The 13,861-nt window shown below is 42.8% G+C and overlaps 1 protein-coding gene across 2 annotated transcripts; it reads right to left on the bottom strand.

The window, feature by feature from the left end:
- Nucleotides 1-7,964: 7,964 nt before the first annotated feature.
- LOC123669144 (protein CWC15 homolog) lies at nucleotides 7,965-12,371 on the bottom strand. 2 transcript variants are annotated; one of them, XM_045602775.1, is made up of 5 exons: nucleotides 12,179-12,371; nucleotides 11,793-11,979; nucleotides 11,423-11,702; nucleotides 9,801-9,905; nucleotides 7,965-8,226 (listed from the first exon to the last, which is right to left on the bottom strand). In XM_045602775.1, exons 2-5 carry the CDS (start codon nucleotides 11,921-11,923, stop codon nucleotides 8,089-8,091), a joined length of 654 nt encoding a protein of 217 aa, XP_045458731.1. In that variant the 5' UTR covers nucleotides 11,924-11,979; nucleotides 12,179-12,371; the 3' UTR covers nucleotides 7,965-8,088. The 2 variants fall into 2 exon arrangements, with proteins under 2 accessions (XP_045458731.1, XP_045458732.1); XM_045602776.1 differs by having other exon boundaries at nucleotides 11,793-11,991.
- Nucleotides 12,372-13,861: the final 1,490 nt, after the last annotated feature.

Genomic DNA, 13,861 nt, shown 5'->3' on the forward strand with positions numbered 1-13,861 from the left:
TACTATATCCAAAAACAAAATAAAATACTATTTTAATTAAGGTAAATTTACTAATATTATCCCGGAGAAAGTGTATTGACTTCTAACGCCTCTGTCGTATTTATCCGACAGTAGTGACGAGACATAATGTTAGAATTTATAAGATATAGAATATTCATAAACAAAAATAATATATTAAATACCAAGTTACTGAATAAAAAAGTACATTAAGTATTTAATTGTTATTTAATAACGTTAACGTGTTGTTTTTGCTCTGTGTAAATCTATATCTTGTAAGAAATTAGCGATTTAGTTATTTTTCTACGGACAACTATAAATGCTAATTCACATCCCTAGACTGAGTCCTTTACGCCAGTATAGCCAGTACATAGCCAGCGCCTGTGTCGGATAAACACGACCGCTCATGACGTCACAATCGTATGGAATTTTCCATTAGTGTTGGGCGTGTTTTTGTGATGAGTAGTGAGTTAGTTTTACGTTCATGTTTTTAAAATTGAAATTTACCATGATGACTTCTGAAGAATTAATACGAATTCTAGAAGGTGATGACGATGACGAATTTGTGTCAGACGAAGAATTTGATATTGACGAAGAGATAATTATATCTTTTACTAAATTGTTTTATTTAAATTTATTTTGCAGTGAGAAACGGTGATTATACGACGATGAAGAACTAATAAATATAGGATTTAAGAACTTTATTTCTCATAATAATTTAACATTCACTCAAAATGAGATATATTTCAGAAATCAAGCAATGCTATTTGTAGTAGTGGCAATTCAACGGAGAGTGATATTGAATCGGTAGGGAATTTTTTTTCCGTGTCTGTCATAGGTGTATGAACATCATTTTTAACCGACTTCAAAAAAAGAAGGAGGTTTTCGTCGACCTACGTTGTATTATACCGCATAACTTTCTACTGGATGTACCGAATTTGATAATTATTTTTTTGTTGGAAAGAAGATATCCCTAGTTTAGTATCACGATAAGGAAACCGGGATCTGATGATGGGATCCTAGAGAAATCGAGGGAAACTCATAAATCCGCATAACTTATTACTGGGTGTACCGATTTTGATGATTTTTAATTTAATCGAAAGCCGATGCTTATCATGTGGTCACATTTAAATTTCATTGAGATCTGATTACAACTTTTGGAGTAATCTTTGATAGTGCGTATTTACTCGAGTATTTTTTCGTCTACTTACGTTGTCCTACTTGTCGATATAATTGAAGTTGGTTTTTCTCCGTTTGCCTGCAAACATAATTATAATACGCAATGCTCGTGCAAAAGACTTAACAGAAATTAACACAAAATCAAGACTTTCAGCCCGTGTCCATCTCCAGAGTATTTATTTTTTATGAAGAAACTAGCTGCTGCCCGCGACGTCGTCTGCGTGAACGCTATACAGCACCAAAAATAACTACGATTATACCTTTTAAAATAACATTCATTTACCCGTTTCTTCTGTGTGTGCGGGTCTTCCTGACAGGCCCGAAGGTCTGTCCGGGTACGGGCCTCGAGGTTACCCTCTTTACCCGGGCTTTCTTCTCCGGGGCTTCGCCTCCGGGATCATGTCCTTTCGGCCCTATTGGGCCAGGGTCGCAGTGCCCTTGGGGTCATCGTCTCATTTAGGTAATTCCTTATTAAGGTTCTCTACTATATCGGGATGTCCTCCCCCGCGTCGCCCGGATCGTCGCCACCACTGTCCGCGCTGGGTCGGCTCGGCGGTGGTTGCAGGAGCTCGCGTGGCAGTGGACGCCCTTCTGGTGGTCTAGCGTGTAGAGGGGCGATTCCGTGGAGGTGTACGCACGCGCCTTTGTCCGCGCGAGCAAACATGGCGCGCGCCAGTCGGCGCACGTACTCCTCCACGGTGGGCGTCCTGGTGTCTCTATGGAGTACGTCATTCTTGACGTACCACGGAGCTCCTGCGATCAGGCGCAGGCAACGGTTCTGCTGGACTTGCAATCTTCTGGCCTGGTGCGCCGAGCAGAGAGCGTACCAGGCCGGGGCCGCATACGTCAGGCGCGAGCGGACGTAGGCACCGTAGACCATCAGTTTGGTTCTGAGGGGTAGTCTTGATGACCAGACGGAATGGAGTTTCGACCGGGCTGCCGCTGCATGGCTCACCGCACGATTGACCGTGGGAACCATGCGCAGTCTCCGGTCGATGTCGACCCCCAGATACCTAACTGAGGTCCTCCACTCTACGTCCTGGCCTCGGAGTTTCAGCTGACGCAGCGGCCTGGAGCCGCCGGTGAGTAGAGCGGCCGTCTTCCCAACGTTGACGGCCATCCTCCACCTGTCCAGCCACTCCGGTAGCAAGTCCAGCAGACGCTGCATTCTGTTGGTGGCGACGATCTGGTGATACGACGATGCAAAGAACGCGCTGTCGTCCGCATACAGGGCCAACAGCACGTCCTCCTCCCCCTCACGCAAGTGATTGCGGAGGGTGGGGATGTCGTCCGTGTACGCCGCGTAGAGCCGCGGCGACAGACAGCTGCCTTGGGGTACTCCAGCTCGGATTGGGCGTGGCTGGGAATCCACCCCGTCCACCGAGACGAAGAAGCTCCGGCCTTCCAGGAACGACGCTACCACTCGCACATACGCGGGCGGTGCTGTCGTGGCTATCAACTTGGCCAGGAGCCCGGCGTGCCATACACGGTCGAAGGCCTTCTCCATGTCGAGAAAGACCCCGACCGTGCAGTGCCGGTTGTTGAGCTCACTGGCCAAGTGGTTAAGGACCCTCGCCAGCTGGAGCGACGTCGAGTGGCTGCTGCGGAAGCCGAACTGCTCCTCGCGCATGGGCAGATGCGGCGCGAGTCTCCGCAGCAGCAGTCGCTCGAACAGCTTGGCGATGTGCGAGAGTAGCGTAATGGGCCGGTAGCTTCCCGGGTGTCGGCGGTCCTTCCCCGCCTTGGGTAGAACCACGATCTTCCCGGTCTTCCACACGACGGGGAAGTGTCCGGTCTGGAGTATCCCGTTGAATGCCTTCGCGAGCGCTGCGAGGCATCAGGTAGGCAGCTGCATCAGCGCGGCAGTTGGTATGCCGTCGGGTCCCGCGGCCTTCCGCTTAGGTAGGCGGGCAACCGCCTTCCTGAGCTCAGACAGGGAGATGAGGTCGCCTCCCTGGAGCTCCGGGATGGGGCCCGACAGGAACCTTTCCACCGTTTCGTGGACTGCCGCGTGATGGCGGACGACATTTGCATCCGTCGTATTCGGCGCGTTGGGGGAGAACTGGTCTTCCATATACTCCGCCAGGATTTCTGCTCTATCTCTGGCGGAGTATCTTCTGTTACCCGCTCTATCCATGAGCGGGTAAACAGGCAGGTCACGTCCGGTAAGTTTCTTGCAGAGGGTGTATAGATTCGTGTCGTGCTCGGATGCTCGATCGATGGTGTCCTCCCAGTCACACACATCGAGAGCCACGAGCGCACGAGACACCTCCTCTGCAAGGCGATTAAGGTCGCGCTTCACCCTCGGGCACCTGGAGCGTGCCCAGAGTTTGCGCAACTGCCTCTTCTTGCGTAATTTCTCGCGAAGCGAGACAGGCAGTTGGTCCCTGCTGATCGATGGCGCGGGTTGAGCTGTGGTGGCCTCGTCGAGGGCCGTTTTGATGGCTCCGGTGATGTTTTGTAGCGCCCCTTCGACTTCGGCATCAGTCGAAGCAGGGACCGCAAACTCCAGCCCTGTGAGTGCCCTGGTAAAGCGGTCCCAGTTAGTCCGCGACCGTGGTCTTCTGGGTACCAGGGCACTTTGCTGGAGGGTGAGCGCGATCAGTATAGGATGGTGTTGGGTGTCGAGATCATAGATGACCTCGACATCTAAATGGTGTTTAATCCCCTTATGCAGCACGATGTCCAGCACGTCCGACCGATGGCTAGCGGCTGTGGGCACGTGAGTAGGCGCTCCTGGGCCCACTACGCCGTAGCCGTGCCGCTCGCTGTCCTCCAGCAGGCACCTCCCCGCCGGGTTGATCACGCGAGAGCCCCACGCCGTATGCTTCGCGTTAAGGTCCCCCGCGATTATGGAAGGCGCCTGCGAGGTAAACAGCGTCTGGACATCCGCGCTGCAGAAGGGTAGTCCGGGTGGCTTGTAGGCGGCATACAGGATTAGCTCCTCATCCCCTCCGGCACACACTCGAACCCCTTGTGTGCGTATGCTGACAAAGGGTGAGTGTGCCAGGTCTTCGTGCACGATGTCCCTCCGCACCAGGGCTGCCGTACCCCTATATGGGTATCCCCGGGGAGAGACTTCATCGCGCCGGTACACATAGAAGTTGGGGACTCGGAGCTCGACGTCATTCGAGAGCTTGGTCTCGCCCAGGAGAATCACGTGTGCGTTCTGCGACTGGGCGAACAACGTGAGCTCCCGAACGTGCCCCCTGATGCCGCCTGGGTTCCAATAGATGATTCTCAGCTGGAATGTAACCGTGTTAGTGCGGCCATTCCAGCTGAGATTGCAGGTATAATATCGAGTCCTTGCGAATAGGCTACTAGGATGTTACCTAGTGCCTCAACGAATATCTTGACCAGTTCCTTGGTGTCTGGCACTGGTACCAGCGTTTCTGTAAAAAAGTTCTCATTATAGTCGTGTTCTGAGTGACTTTTCTGCAGACGCTAGTATCCCCCTCGCGTTTACACCGCCCCCCGCAGCCCCCCGGTGCCAGTTGTACTCGTGGAGTCCCCCGACTTCACTTGAGGAAGCGGCCGGTGTTGTTGCGCGGTGCACCGTCCCCGCGTGGATGTGGATGCAGAGTGTTCCTGCACATCTTTGATAAGCAAAGATTCCTGCAGGACACAGGAATACATCGAGGATCCGAAGGTCGTGATTACCAGGCGCGGAGGGTTAAACTGGTACCCGCTCGCGGGCGCCTAAGCTGGGCCTCCCCTAGGGGTCTCACCTGGCTGGGTGGCACGCGCTGAGGGTCACCGGAATAACCGGAAGCGTCAGGGACGTCGGTGCAATTCGGACAACCCCTTAAATCATGTCTATGGGGGGGGAACCACCCCCTCCCCTTGAACAGCGGACCAGGAGAGGCGGACGGTCTGGTATACCGCGTTCCGTCGTTCGCCGCGACATCTTCGACCATACGATCGAACCCGTCGCACCTCCCCCCGCACCCCGCCCCCGGATTAGGATAACCTACGCGGACCGACCGGCCGAGGGAGCCTCTGGAGACGCTGCCGCGAACTTCGCAGCCGCCGTAGCTGAGCCTACGGCGAGCGCAGAAGGGGCGAAGCGGTCTCGGTCAGAAGAATCCTCGCCGAGAACCGAAGAGGAGGACGACAAGCGTCCGCGTCTCGACTCGCCGGACTGCGATTCTCCCCTCTTAAGGAATGCCGCCGGCGAAGCGCTTGCCATAGCGCATGTAGACCCGCCGCAATCCCCACCCTGTCTGGAGCGTGGCTCGCTTCAGCCGAGGGGTTCGCGCGAACCGTCATGGCCGCGCGACTCAACTAGCTATGCGGCCTTGCCCTCCATGGCGGTTGATACGGACCCACCTCAAGTACCATCTCCCCAAGCCGGGCCATCGGCGGTCTCGTACGCAGCGGCCGCCGCCACTCCGGCATCACCAAGGACCCAATCGGTGCAACCACCGCAAGCTTGTACCACTGCCACCACTGCCACCACCAAGCCCCCCCGGTCGGGTTGCCCCCCGATCACGGCAGAGTGCCTACCGAATTGGACTCGGCACTTCGGGGAGATTAAAAAGAGGCTTGGACGTGCCCCAAATGCACGACCTATGGGGAAGGGAGTGCGGTTCCTGCCCAGCTCTCCAGAAGAGTTTAGGGTGGTGCAGCGCTACTTAGAGGAGGCCATGAAGCAGGACCGGTCAATATCCTGGTTCTGCTACAGCCCGGCTTCGGAACTGCCGTCGAAGGTGGCCATCAGGGGACTGCCGTATGATACGCCGCCCGAGGAGGTGCTGAAAGCCCTGCAGGAGCTGGGATTCCCGGCAGAGCGGGCCAAGTGTATACCACCCACTAGGGGCAGGCATGGATGCACCTACTTCGTGCAGCTGGCGCACATGAGCGTGGATGAGCTCAGCCAGCTGTACGGAGTACACGAACTCCTTTACATGCCCGGGTTAACGATTGAGGCGTGGCGGGGCAACAAGGCGCCCCCTCAATGTCACCGCTGCCAAGCCTTTGGCCATGCGTCGGCCAACTGTCATAGGCCGATCAAGTGTGTTCGCTGCGCCGGCGAGCACTTGGCCAGGGACTGCCCCAGACCACTCGAACAGCCTCCGACTTGCGCCAACTGTAGCAAGGCGCACACCGCAAAAGACCGAAGGTGCACGGTCTTTAAAAGAGAAGCGAGGAAGAGAGGCATCTCGCTGGCTCCGCCTCGCCCCGTTGCGCGCCAACAGGAAGGCGTACTGGTCGACGTGAACCCGCCGCCGGCACCAGCGCCGCAACCAAGGCGTTCAGGTGCTGGGCAAAAACTGGAGCAGCCGATTACCCTTACTGAGGGGTCGGGAGAGGCTCCACAGGAAGAGGGACCTGCGGAGCCCCCCTCGACGGAGCCCAGGGCCCCTACTACACTGATTCCGCCCGCCAACCCTCCTACCGACAGAGCCCAGCACCAGGCTGGAGCAGCAGGAGGAGCACAAGCGAAAACCGGAGGGAAAAAGAAAGCCAGAAAGAAGAAGACCAAACGCAGGAGGCGGGCGGCCAGGCCGGCCCGTTCTGAACCTGCGGCGGCATCCACTCCGCAGCCGAGAATAAAGGCTTCAGGGGAAGAGACGAAGGCCCCAGCAGGGAACTTGAGACCACCAAAAGAGACGCGTGGGGTAGATGACCAGGTACCGTTTCTTCTTGACATTTCCGAATATCATACCAGAAAAATCTCATAGATGGCGCTGCTTTAAAATTGTCTTGTCTACTTATATTCATTTAATTGTTTATCGGCTTAGTTACTTATATTGCGTGATTTTTATAGTGTGAAGCTAGCTTATATAGCATGGTTATTAACATAATAACGACAAAGTTCAAATATGCGTCGTTAGATTACACGTTGTTACAGAATGCGTCGAGGAAATAAAGGTTCACTGCTCGTTCCCGGTAGGCGATAGCATGATAATATGTAGCCTATATGTTGACCCGACTTCTTAATAATATTCGTGCCAAATTTGAAGTAAATCCATGCAATACTTTTAAGTTTATCCCGGACATACATACAGAGAATGCGTTGAGGAAATAAAGGTTCACTGCTCGTTCCTAGTAGATGATAGCATGATAATATGTAGCCTATATGTTGACCCGACTTCTTAATAATATTCGTGCCAAATTTGAAGTAAATCCATGCACTACTTTTTGAGTTTATCCCGGACATACATACAGACAAACAGACAAAAATTCTAAAAACTATATTTTTGGCTTCGGTATCGATTGTAGATCACACCCCAAGTATTCTTTAAAAAAAATATTCAATGCACAGTTTTGACTTTCCTACCATTTTATTACATGTATAGATAACAATCAAGACTGATTAAGCATGTTTAAAGACTGATTCACGTATGTTTGAAGATTAATTAATGTGCAGTACTATACTTAATAAAAAAATTAAACCTTTGATTAAAATTTTGTAATTTTTTTATTTCTTTCATTACTTTGTTTATCGATAACTATACTTTACAACACTATGCAAAATTGTACCTAAAGGTTGCTGGCGCTACAGGCACTTCACGCGAATTATTGCATGGCGGTTAAAGGGTTAACGATTGTCATTAGATGCCTTGTGATGATGGATACACACAGTCTGACCTCAAGTCAAACATCATCTGTGCGGAGGAATCTCTTGCGTAAAACTGAAAATTGCGCAAACTACATAATACGTAATGATATTCAACTTACAGGGCTCAAGATGTTGCAAAAATTAAAATTTGTATTTAGTTGAAGTCACTAACATATTGTTAGATGTTTTATCTAAAAAGTGACTGAAATAAGACAATATAATATATAGGTACTTAAATGTTTATTAAGGTTAATCACAAATTCAAATCAATAAAATAAAAATAAAAAATCTTAAATACACTTATTTTCATTGTATGTACACAATATTATCTACTTGGTTTATCCTACTTATTTCACATATTTTTCCATAAACTTCTTATGGAATTCTGAGCGCAAGGAGTCATTAATAAATGTATTTGGCTTTTTTTCAGGTTCAGAACGTGCACAATTTTTAAACACGACATCATCATCCCAGCGTCGTTTTACCTGTGGAAAAGGAAACAAATATAACAAGTGTTTCATTTTATCATTTTGGAGTTTACGAGTAGAATAAAAAAATATGACGCGTAAAATCTACTGAACGAATGACCTCGTTACGTTTTGGTAAACCTTTAGATTAAGAAACATCGAATATCGGGATTTTGGGTGGGGGTCGACGCTACCCCCGGTACCACTTCGGAACCATGGATATCCTAATAACATAACCATCTCCATAACCATTGGTTTTCGAATGATGGCAGTGTAACCTAGTGTAGCTCCTTCTCCACCCTCCGCCCTCCACCCCCAAAACCCCATAATTCGATGCAAAGCATAGTCTACGTTTTTTGTTAACGCCATCTATTGGAACCAAATAGGGTTGCGATAGATGGCGTTACGACCTTTTCTAATAACCGCATCTTGATGGCGTTATATAATTCGTTTATTTACCATTTGATATGGTATTAATCTTTTTTTAGACTAGTCAGCCTCTTTTGTGCCTATTTAGACAGTCCATCTGAAGGAGTTAACTCCAGTCGTGCGTCGGAGCTGACACACACTTTTCTTATTTTAAACTAGCTGTTTATATTTAGAAATTATTTTGAATATCAATATACTCATATATGATCCTTGTATATCCGAGCTAATCTCCGAAACTACTGGACCGATTTTAATGAAATTTTGCACAGGTATGTTTAGCTTTGTCCAACTTAACATATGGGCGGTATTTTATTCCGATTAATGACCATGATATTTTTAGTTCAAAATTAAAAAAATATGGCCGTACGAAGTTCACCAGATCAGCTAATCTATATATATATATATATATATATATATATATATATATATTTGTATAGGCTGTAATGATGATGATGATGATGATGATAAAAATTTCGTGTCACGATGTATGTTAGCGATAAAATCCGAAACTACTGAAACCAATTTTAATAAAATTTCGTAAGCAACTGCAATTTGGTTCAACTTGGGAGATAGGGTACTTTTTATCCCAATTATTGATCTCAATATTTCTTATTGCAAATTAAATGTTTATTATACGACTTCCACTTCAGCCTATCGCAGTTCACTGCTGGGCATAGGCCTCCACAATTTCGCACCAAAAATAGCGTGAACTCATATGTGTTGTGTGTTTATAAGCTAGTTCTATAAAATCCTAATAGATGGAGCTTTGGCATCTAATTTGCACCGATATCCGGTAGATGACGCCGTATTTCTATTTCTTTATAAGATGGCGGTTTGGCATCCAAGTTGCACAGATATCCGGTAGGTGGCGGCGTATTTCTATTTCTAAATTATAAATAGCGCGTTTGAATATAGAATTTACATATATTTAGTGCTCATAGTACTTTGACCAATCATATCACGAACAATTAGGCTTCACATAATTTTTCATCTGAATTTTCATGTTTATTTGATTCCGATAAATATTAATTTGATTGTATCAAAAGAATTAGTAAAAAATTGATTCAATCTATTATAATTACTGATCCACAGCAATGCGTGGCTGGGTCAGTTACTATGATGATGCAAAAAAATAACAACAAATGTTAATCAACAAAATTTACCTTCAAGTCATTCTTTTGTCCTGCTGAGGAATAATTCAAAAGTGGATTGCCAGACAATATATTCTCCATTCTTATTCTTTCCTCCTCTTGTTTCTTTTCAGCTTCCTAGAAGAGAAATATTAAACAATGAACTGAAAGTAAATTTGAACTATATTCTGTAGTAAACTAATAGTATTTTTTTATTATAACTTGATTAGGAAAATTCAAAACAATTTAAAAATATGTCTACTATGCTTGGATTACTTAACTAGTATTCAATAAATAAATCATCAATTATTAACATTAGACCACGATGATTTTAAATAATCATATAAGTCTATCATGTTTTTTACTGAGGTAGGGCACAGCAGGAATTTCCTGCTCAAAATATGGAGCAGATCGACTGGGGTAGTACCTCGACCTTACAGAAGATCACAGCAAAATAATACTGTTTTCAAGCAGTATTGTGTTCCTGTTGGTGAGTAAGGTGACCAGAGCTTCTGGGGGGATTGGGGATTGGGTCGGCAACGCGCTTGCGATGCTTCTGGTGTTGTAGGCGTCTATAAGCTACGGTAATCGCTTACCATCAGGTGAGCCGTACACTTGTTTGCCGACCTAGTGACATAAATATATATATATATATATATAAGTCGTCATATCATTGATTTTTACTCCTTAATTTGTGCACACTTCTAACCGCTGCTACTGTATCGTGTCCAGTACCCAAAGGTTATCTGGAAGAAATCGCTATTTAGCGAAGAGATCGCCTTTGTACATCTTGTATTGCATTTTTCATTTTATGTGCCTGTATTTCGGTATACATTAAGTGAGTGAAGTTAACAAAGAAATACAAAATATTTAAAATAATAGTCTTGTTAAGAATTTCTGTTTGAATTATCTGAATTATCTGGTTTTATTGAAATTGTTATAAAAAAAGTAACAATTTGTATTTAAATAATTGTTTACTTGCAATGTTCAAAAAAAAACTGACTTCAATTTCATCAACAAGTAATGTGATGTAGGTAGTTGATAAAACAGTCAAATAAATATGCACTGTTAGGGATAACTGAAAAGTCACAGCAAAAAGAAACATCAAAATTAGTAAACCCAGTAAAAAGTTATAAGGCAACACCCATAAAAAATGATAATGATATTTTTCAAACTAAAATTAGCATAACTCCCCAAAGATATCAAGAGAAGTTACATTATTCATAATAAAAAATAAAACTACATATTGATGCAATTTATGATTCCAAAATTACACAATATCACAATGCCGTTTTGTAGTGCAGAAATATGAGATTGTCAGTATTTTGAGCAGAAACAAATTTATTTGATTTAACATAACAGTTGAAAAATCTCTATGAATTTAACAAGCAAAAAAGAAGAACAAGAGGTATTATAATAAAAAAGCCAAGTAAAAAATGACTAGTTGTAACAAAATTATTTTGAGATATAAACCTTACTTATAAACTTTACTAATGTAAGTATTTTTTTTTTTTGCTTCTTTATTTAATAGAAAGCAACATTTGAAGTTAATTAATTTAATACTATTTTAAAAATCAAAGTAGCTTACCCATATATTAGACACACGTTAGAAAATCTAAATGTCTATATAGTTTTCAAATTTAATTGAATCTTACCTTTTTGGCCTGTTCAATTGCACGTTCTTTTTTTATTTTATTCAATTCAGCTAGCAATGCAGCTGTGTCGTCATCTGAATCATCAGAATCTGTTGAGTCTCCTTCAAGAGGATCATCAGCATCTAAACTAGCAGCTGGTACTTGATCAATTTTCAAGCGTTTCACAGATGGTTCTACTTGTCTTCGACTATTAGGACCTTTTACTTCTTTTTCCCTTTCATCAAGTTCTTTACGAAAATCTCGTGAACGTAGTTCATCTGTAGTTCCTTGGCCTTGCTCTCTGTATAAACATTAAAAATATTAAAATAATTGAGAAGCATATTTAATACCACACTGAAAATTCGTATAAACTGTTTAGCTTTTTAAATACCTGTACTTTAACTTTGTGTGACTTGGAAGATCTCTGCTAGAATATTGGCGAGATATTGCACTCAAATCCTTTTCACCACGTCCTTGGCCACCTCTTGCAGGATCAAAAGTTGGTCTAGCAGCCGTAGTCATTGTAAAGCGAAATAAAATACAAAAATCTTGATTGAAAGTATGAGTTCCCTCGTTTTCTACAAGGAAATCTGTTGTTAAGATTAAGATGTTTTGTAAAAGGTAGATTACGCAAGAAAAACCCTACATTAAGAATTAGAGACGTTAAATTGAATTACGTGATTACTACGCACAAATATTGTATTATTATGCTTGTACACTATTGAGTTTTAAGAACATCAACTTTTACAGAATCAAGAAAGTAAAAGCAACACTAACCTTTATAATTATTGTGCTATGTTTAGCGAACTCTCTTTTTCCTAAATTTAACTAAAAATGATATCTGCACCAAATAAAATGAATTAGTCAAAACAAATTATTCTATGGGTAGGTATAAATACCTATTATACCTAACAAAAATTCACAGTTTACGATCGTTTTCCTGTAGGTTTTCTGTAACTAGGGAAGAGCATCAAATATCGATATAACGAAATATCGATATTTTTTCAAAAAAATATCGATAAATATCGTCGATATTTTTAATTTCAAAATATCGATAATCGATATTTATTTTTGAATATCGAAGTCGATATTTTTTTTTAAACTATATTATATTATTTTTATATTATATTTTAAATGAATTATGTATTCTACTTTTATTGCAACATATGGTCCGTTTTATCTGTAAATGAATATAAAACAGAGCGCGCGAGTTTTAGTATTAGTGCTGTCTATATCCCTCTGTAGTTTGTGAACGCAACCAAAAAACATGTCTATGGGTAGTTTCTTTAGACTAAATTTGAGTGTGATCAAAGACCAAAGTGTGAATTTAATGCTAATCTATGGTGTAACGTGTGCGTACATGTTCATTAAGTTGGACCGATTTTGACGGGACTTTCACTAGCAGATAGCTGGGGTAATAAGGTGTAACTTAGGCTACTTTTATTTTAGTTTTTTTTTATAACTGCGAACTGAACAATAACTTTTTTGTTAAATCCCACGCGGACGAAGTCGCGGGCACAGCAGCTAGTAATAATATGTAATTCATATATACAATAATATATATTCTTCATTGTTATCATAATACTTAAGTCTTCATTGTAATAATATGTAATAAAATTAATATACTTGCCAAATATGTATTAATTTTTTCCCGTTCAAATATTTTAACAATTCTTTCAGGTTATTGCAATTTGCACAAAAATATCGAGATATCGAAATATCGTTTTTATTTTATTCAGTATATATGGATATTTTTAAACTATGTATATATATATATATATAGTAATTGCAATTTGTAGTAAAAATATCGATATATCGAAATATCGATATTTTTTATTCAATATATATCGATATTTTTTTAAAATGTCGATACGATATATATCGATATATTTTTTTCATTTACCCATCCCTATCTGTAATTATATGCTCTACCAGTGTATAATCTATGACTATGCTCTATACCAGTATATAAGTGTATAATCTGTGGCTCTATGCTGTAGGTCATAGAGACCTACCCCACCCCAGCCTGCAAAATAATGATATTTGAAATAAAAAAAATACTAATTGATAGATTTTGAATAGCTCAATTCAACTACGTTGTCCTTTTAAATTGCTCACCTCAAATTATATAATTAAAAATCAAATTTTTTTTTTAAAAATCAAATATTTTCAAACTCCTATATCTTTTGATGTATACAATATTTTAAATTGCTCAAAGTGTTAAAAAACTGCTCAAGTTGCATTTATAATTGCTCAAGTATAGTTTGGAACAGATCCACTTTCCTTAATTTTTAAATAAATATAAATAGTTTGAATAAATAAAATAATTTATTTGAATAAATAAAATAATAATTTGTAAAAAAAAATGCTAATCGATACATTTTCAATAGCACAATTCAACTACGTTGTCCTTTTAAATTGCTCACCTCAAATTATTTAATTAAAAATCAAAAAAGCCGT

Source organism: Melitaea cinxia, chromosome 3, assembly GCF_905220565.1.
Source record: "Melitaea cinxia chromosome 3, ilMelCinx1.1, whole genome shotgun sequence".
Taxonomy (NCBI): domain Eukaryota; kingdom Metazoa; phylum Arthropoda; class Insecta; order Lepidoptera; family Nymphalidae; genus Melitaea; species Melitaea cinxia.

Coding starts and splice junctions, on each gene's coding strand:
- LOC123669144 (XM_045602775.1), bottom strand. CDS start 11,923: ATGACTACGGCTGCTAGACCAACTTTTGATCCTGCAAGAGGTGGCCAA. Junction 11,703..11,792: donor CACACAAAGTTAAAGTACAG/GTATTTAAAAAG, acceptor ATGTTTATACAG/AGAGCAAGGCCAAGGAACTA. Junction 8,227..9,800: donor GACAAAAGAATGACTTGAAG/GTAAATTTTGTT, acceptor CCTTTTCCACAG/GTAAAACGACGCTGGGATGA.